Source organism: Penaeus monodon, chromosome 5 (assembly GCF_015228065.2).
Source record: "Penaeus monodon isolate SGIC_2016 chromosome 5, NSTDA_Pmon_1, whole genome shotgun sequence".
Lineage (NCBI taxonomy): Eukaryota > Metazoa > Arthropoda > Malacostraca > Decapoda > Penaeidae > Penaeus > Penaeus monodon.
This window is the reverse complement of record NC_051390.1, coordinates 42,004,504-42,012,003: the sequence shown is the minus strand read 5'-3', so window position 1 is coordinate 42,012,003 and position 7,500 is coordinate 42,004,504. Positions and strand designations below refer to the sequence as shown.

The window sequence follows — 7,500 nt, the reverse complement described above, 5'->3', positions numbered from 1 at the left end:
TGAGAAGGGACAAGGAACAGTTCATCAGGAATCTTGCTGAGGAGGTTGAAGGCCATTTCTTGGTAAACGGCCTTTGCCCTGTCTACCAAGCCCTGAGAAAGCTGAACTCTAAGCTCTCCTCACAGATGACTGCAGTCCGATCAGCGGATGGATGGATCATCTCAGATCGTGTTGGGGTTCGTGAACGTTGGGTATTTTGATCAGTTGTACCAGGTAGATCCTCCAACAGTTAGCTTGGATGCAAGCGATGTCACAATACCTGTGCCAGACCCACCCATCAGCGAGGAACCTCCTACCCTAACGGAAGTTAGGATGGCGATTTCCAAGCTGAAGAGTGGGAAAGCTGCAGGCATATGTGATATTCCTGCTGAACTGCTAAAGGCTGGGGGTGAACCTATGGCTCGGGGCCTGTTTACAGTCCTGACTGCCATCTGGCAGTCTGGTACCTGCCAGATGGCCCCCTGACCTGCTGAGGGGCATGGCCATCCTTCTCTGGAAGGGGAAAGGGGATCGTTGGGATTGTAGCAACTACCGTGGCATTACACTGGTCAGCATACCAGGCAAAGTTTTCGCCTACATCCTTCTGAAGCGGATCAGCAACCACCTACTGAGGCATCAGAGACCGGAGCAATCAACAAGTCTACAATAGACCGAATACTAGCGCTTCGAGTAATTGTGGAACGCCGTCGTGAGTTTGGTCGTGGGTTGCTTGCAACCTACATCGACCTCAAGAAGGCGTTTGCATCGGGAATCGCTATGGGAGATCTTGAGACTCGGGAATTCCGACGCAGATTATTGGCCTAATAGCAAGCCTTTATACTGGTACTGAAAGTGCTGTAAAGTGTGGTGGGGGTCTGTCGAACTTCTTCCCTGTTAATTCAGGGGTGAGGCAAGGCTGTGTCCTTGCACCAACACTTTTCAACACCTGTATGGACTAGATAATGGGCAGAGCTACTAGCCAAAGTCAGTGTGGAACAACACTAGGCAATATTAAGGTCTTAGACCTTGACTTTGCTGATGATGTTGCTATCCTGTCTGAGTCCCTGGAGTCACTGGTGGCGGCTCTTGATGCATTTAGCAATGAGGCGAAGCCCTTAGGCCTAGAGGTCTCCTGGACCAAGACCAAGATTCAGGACTTTGGGGGCCTGTTAGAGGAACCCGTTCAGTCGATCCATGCTTGTGGCGAGGACTTTGAAGTTACAGAGAGTTTTACATACCTTGGTAACGTAGTCCATATCTCTGGGCTGTCAGACCAAGAAGTCAATAGACGGATTGGTCTGGCAACAGGAGCCGTGAACTCGATCAACAAGAGCATTTGGAGATGTCGGTACCTATGCAGAAGGACCAAGCTGCGTGTCTTCAAGGCCTTGATACTGCCAGTTTTGCTCTATAGAAGCAAAACCTGGATGCTATCCAGTGTCCTGGGAGTCTCGTCTTGATGCCTTTTGTAACAAGTCCCTTGGCCAGATCATGGGGTACAGTTGGCAGGACTATGTGTCCAACTGACGCTTGCACCCATCAGGTTGTCTCTCTGCGAGACAACCCTGGGTGGAGGAGGCCTGTGGGATGACCCAGGAGGTCATGGCTTGAGCAGCTCGACAAGACCTGTTGCGAGGAATTAGAGATGGGCCGTGGGCCTGCCTGGAGACTCGTCTTGAGGGTTGGAAGTGAAGGGTGGGAGCAGCCTTGTGCCCCCATCAGCGTTAGCCCCTTGATGATGATGATGTATATATATATATATATATATATATATATATATATATATATATATATATATATATATATATATATATATATATATATATATATATTATAAAATATATATATGTCATATATATATATATATATATATATATATATATATTACATATGTCATATATATATATATATATGTCATATATATATATATATATATATATATATATATATCTAATATATATATATATATCATATATATATTATATATACTATAATATATACTCATTCAGACCCAGATAAAACTGCTGAAGGGCATTACACCAAACACTATCCTATGATCTTTATGTGTTAATATAAGGTATCTAAATAGTCTATAATTCATTTCATGTCTTAGGGGGGCTTGAGCACTGGCAATTGTGATGATATCTCGGACTCCTGGAGTTGAAACTTTTCATTTATGTTTGTTTTACACAGTTGTTGTAAATTTTTGCTTTAAGGATATAAATAGATGAATTAATAAAAACAAATTTTATTTCAATATTGCATATCTGCAATCCATACTAGCAGTAAATAAAGAAGAATCCTTCTGCAAAATGGTAGATACATATATAATTTTTAAAAATAAATATATTCTCTCTGTAAATGTGTAGAGAGTTTTCATTTTCAATTACTACATTGAGGTAAATGAAAAACATCCTTCTAAAAATGATAGAAAAAATGCTTGCGTAATTGCAAAAAAAGACATTTTTTTCAGCATGTATAAAAATGATTCATTAAATTATCATGAAACATAATCTCCTTTGTGAGCCCATTCTTTAGTGCAAGACTAAAATAAATTGCAATATCACTGCTGTAGTTTCCTTCTATGTAATACAGAAGTAACATATATGCACCATGCCAAAAAATAGAAAGCAAATATCAGATCACTTATACATGAAACTCAAAGAAGCAGTTTCTCTTTGTATAGTTGCAGAGAAATATTTAAAAGTTCTGGTTCTGTTCTTACATCCTTCCATGCAGCATCTTCGGAATGAGTTCTTGTCATCAATGATTATTGGGAGATGGGATGCACCTCTCTTTCTTTAGGCCATGCTTGGCAGAGAAGACCTTTGAAGAATGTTCAGTCTCTGAATCAGTACTGTCTACTGCAAAGAGACTTGTATCTGAAATACTTTGACTGCAGTGGCATGGTCAAGCAAATCACCTGACATTAACTGGTCTGCCAAGATTATTTTGAAGTCCAGATAATGTTTGAATTTTGACTCTATAGCATTTCTGTATTCCAGCCAACAATTGGCAGTCACAACATCAAGCATATGCAATACCACCCTAACAGTCCATTTTTTAGTGTGATTTGGGCTTCTGTAATAGCTGACTTTTGTCCAGGGTAAGACAATAAACTGCACCCTGGGGTTCCCTTGAACAAGGATAGCACCCTATTAGCTCCCTATACCAGGGTTGCGGTGAAACTGTCAGCAGCAGGGCAGTGGATATCTGGTGAAAACACCTTCAGTTCTACTGATTACTGGTTTCACCATATAATATATCTGGCGAATTACAGTGTAACTGTTTTAAAGTGGCAGAGATAGTTCCTCCTAGTTAGTTGGAGACTGCGAGTTGAGAAGGAGCCCGGGGGATTCCACTGACTATTTGATCATGAACATCTACATCCCCCATGGCACTGTTGTATTCTCTTAACACACAGGGCCTCTTTACACCAACATGGGTATTGGAAGCTTTAGACCAACGTTGGCACACATCTTCATCATCAACAGAGAACTCATTGGAAGCCATCAGTACCATCTTTTTGTCATACAGGCAATCACAGCTACCTTGATATCATTTCTTACTTGGCAGTCAGATGCACCTCTACCCTCTTTGCTCAAGGTTGCCTCAGTCTTTAATTTTTGCTTTGTTTCTTTAGGTACCATGTTTTTCTTAATAGTGCCTGTGCCTCGAAGTCCTCTGTCATACAGGTTACACAGCAAGTTTTTAACTCATCTGGGAAAAGGTTTGCCTGGAACATGTCTGATACTGATCCTACCTCGAAAAGGAATCATGCTCTCATCAATACTGACCTTCGATGGCCTTGGCAACGAGTTCGTACTGCTTCCAGTGGAGGTCTCAATTTCCATAAACTGTCAACTTTCCTGTCCTCTTCCAATATAGTGCTGTCATCAATAACCTTAAGTGAATGTCTGATACTGAAACATCTGCCTCGTGTCATTTTTTTCAGCAATCCAAGGGATCCTAGTTTTTGACTGCCAATACATTTTAATCCTTTGCATCTTTATAACTGACATGGCGAATGTCGTTCCCATGAATGTAGCAATTTCTCTGCTGTTTGTATTGATACATGTTCCTTTGGCTTCAATTGATTTCATATTTGTGTAGATTGCAATATCTCGCAAAAATTCCTCACCGACATAAGATAGAAAATACTCAATTGGTTTCAACAGCTTACAAGATCCCAAATTTTTTGCTATATCCTGAGGAGCATGGTCAACAAAAGCTTTATTTCTTGAGTAAAACAATCTTCTTGACTCGCCAACAGTAGAAGACACAGATTTCTACTGGAGATCCACTTCAAAATCTGAGTCCAAAGAAGTGACAGCTTCTTCAACTCCAATCAGTCTCATGGCTGAAGTCACTGCCTTGGTTAGCCAGTCATCTTCACTCTTACTATTCACGTTCATCAAGGAGGTCCAGAAATGTCTGAGATCGACAGCTTGCAAATAATTCATTTTAATACATATTTGTTTCTCACTAGAATATAAGGTCATCTCCCACTTGGGAGTGGTTGCTTCCTGCACCAATATAATAGTGAAGGGACCCTATTAGACAAACTTGATGTTTTTTTTCTAGTAAGATGATTGTGCTAAAGTAACAACAGTGTCTTGTCTTTTGTCTTAAAAATTATTGGAAAATGTTAGCATTAATCAGAATGATAGAAGTATTATCATAGTGATATGTTATAAAATGTAATGATGCTTTACCTCTTCTGGAACCTGCAGCACCAGCTTGTCGAGGTGTAGATGGGCCTGGTTCGCTACTATAGCTTCTAGATGATGGTGCACCACCTAGCCTCATGGGATGTACTTGTAGAGTCATCATGCTTCCTGACAGCTGATGGTTTGCCACCTGCAAAAGTCATACCATTTGATTAAATGTCATAGTTACCCCTTTCACACATTTCTGTAAGACCTGAGTGTCACAGGGATGATCGGTGTTGTGGTAGGTGACATTCAGCATCTATTTTTTTAATAATCAACAAACTTTGGCAATAATGATGGAAACATACACCGACACTTTGATTATCACATCAGCATTGGTATTGCAGTTAATGAACATCAAATATATATATATATATATATATAATATATATATATATATATATATATATATATATATATATATATATATATATATATATATATATATAAATTCAGTCTCACAAGTCCTGACAGCATGTGGATGATGCACTTTTATTTTAATTGTTTTCACTCACTTTGCATCATCATTTAAACTCTTTAAGCACTTACAGTGATGCACTAAGCATTAAAGTACAATAAAATAAGCAAGTTTAACTTCAACACATACTGTAAAAGAAAAAAATTAATATTTACCAGAGCTTGTGGATCTCAGTTTTCGTGGCATATTTGTTGAGCTTGTGCCAGCTGTTTTGGCTTCTCAGAGGTTGCTGAATCAATCAGAGAGCAAGACGTCATCACTGACACCACCACTAGGAGCAGCAATTTCCTCTTCTTCGCCCGCAAAGTTCAAAAATCGCTAGAGAAATTGCATTATCAGGATGACTTTGGGTCTCAATGGGATATATATGTATATATATATATATATATATATATATATATATATATATATATATATATATATATATATATATATATATATATATATATATATATATATATATATATATATATATATATATATAATATATATATATATATATATAATATATACATTCATACATTGCAGTAAGCAATGACAAATATGATGAATACTTAAGAAAATATGTGTTCTTAAAATTGTATTAATTACTAAGAAAACAGATGTTAGACATTGCTCAGGTACATTAAAGCATAACTTTTGGGGGACATAGAGGATGAAATGGACTACTCTTCACAAATGTAGCTATACTCACAGTAGCTATGATTTTTTTTTTCCAGGCTGTTCTGTGTCACCAATATACAAGTGTTCATAACTTTATCATATTAGAACTGGTAGCCATAAACTGAGCATTGCTGATTGCGGTGATGTGTCACAAGCATTTGTTAGCATTTTGTGTCTCCAGAGTAGCAAGAATGATCGCACACCTGAGGTTGGAGTACATCCACTTCCCCCCATACAATAGAAGAAATAATGTAATGTAAGAATTTATGCTCAGGTTGGATTGATTGACCTACATTGCCATTCAATGCCCAAGCTCCCTACAAGCAGAAGTTTTCAGCTGCAGGAAAGGCTACTTTTCTATAAGTGTTCATGCTATTTGTGGGCCACAGTTAAAGTTTTTAAATATTGTTGCAAGGTGGCCAGGAAGTGTCCATGACAACAGAATGTTTAATTACAGCCACATCTGTCTGGCCATCTACTTAGTGATAGTGAGTATCCATGTTGCAAGTAGTTGCTTATACCAATTATTGACCCAAACATCATTCATGAACAAAGGTACAATGTGGCACACATTAAAACACACAACACCATTGAACATTTGGTTTTCTTAAAAGATTCTCTTGTCTTGGGGGAAAAAAAAAAGTTTGGAAAACACTCAAGTTATAATTGCTGCATGTGCTATACTACATAACCTGGTCATTCAGTACAGAGTAGCAGAGCCAGAAATACATGCAGATGACTAATGAAAATCCTGTTCACTTAATGATACACCATCCAGATCCACCAAACATACAAAAAAATACTGAGGGAAGTGTTTGATGCCAGGGAATCATAAACCAGTATTTCTGATGGCATAGACTGACATAATTTTTTTTCTAATGGAATGTTACTTTTCCATCATGCTTTTATTTTAATGTTATTGTAATAATGCAGCTTGTTTTATAAATTTTCTGACTTTGACCAGTCATAGTAAAGCTATCACTTATTTATATAAAACTGTAATAACTGTTACTGTTTCAAATATTTTTTCATTGATATTTTCATGTTGGTATATTTTACCAATTTCTCATATTTTGAATAATGATATTATTGTACATTATTTTGTAATATTGGTGTTCCTTATCAGCGATATTAACCAAAGGTGCTAAAAATTAAAATTTGCTTGTATTTTTAATATCATCTTTATACATCAAAAAATATATATATTGGTTTTATAAAGGTGTCTTGATAAAGCTATGTAATTAATACTAAAACAAGACAACAAACAAAATCAATATATTACTTCTAAATCAAATTTCTGCTGCCATCAGGCACTAAATATAAATGTACAAATCTATAATTACTTATGCAACAGAAAAAAAAACTGTAGTAAAGTAAATAAATATTTATACAGATGAATTTATGAATAAAGAAATCTGTAACTTTGTATTGTCATACTTTAACAAAGAAAAAAAATCATTACTTCCCAGAAATTGCCTTGGCTGCCTCTTGTACTGCAATTGCAGCCTCTTTAATTGCCTGAGTAGCACTTTCGGCAAAGTGTTTGATACTTTTACAGGCTACAATAAACTCTTGTGCGCCCTCTAACTGAGCTTCCTTTATTTTCATGTCCATTTCATGCTCTCTTTCATGCATCTTTAGGGACTGTTCATAGCATTCAGCAGCTGG

The 7,500-nt window shown here is 37.4% G+C and overlaps 1 protein-coding gene and 2 pseudogenes across 1 annotated transcript in view; all 3 read right to left on the bottom strand.

The window, feature by feature from the left end:
- Positions 1–3,207: 3,207 nt before the first annotated feature.
- On the bottom strand, positions 3,208–3,695 carry LOC119573555 (annotated as a pseudogene).
- The window catches only part of LOC119573554, a 13,053-nt pseudogene continuing 9,216 nt past the window's right edge, over positions 3,664–7,500 (bottom strand).
- The window catches only part of LOC119573200, a 1,443-nt gene continuing 940 nt past the window's right edge, over positions 6,998–7,500 (bottom strand). Inside the window, exon 3 of the mRNA XM_037920304.1 lies at positions 6,998–7,500. This exon is cut by the window's right edge and continues 185 nt beyond it. Within this exon, the coding sequence (XP_037776232.1) occupies positions 7,291–7,500 (210 nt within the window). The 3' untranslated portion in view covers positions 6,998–7,290.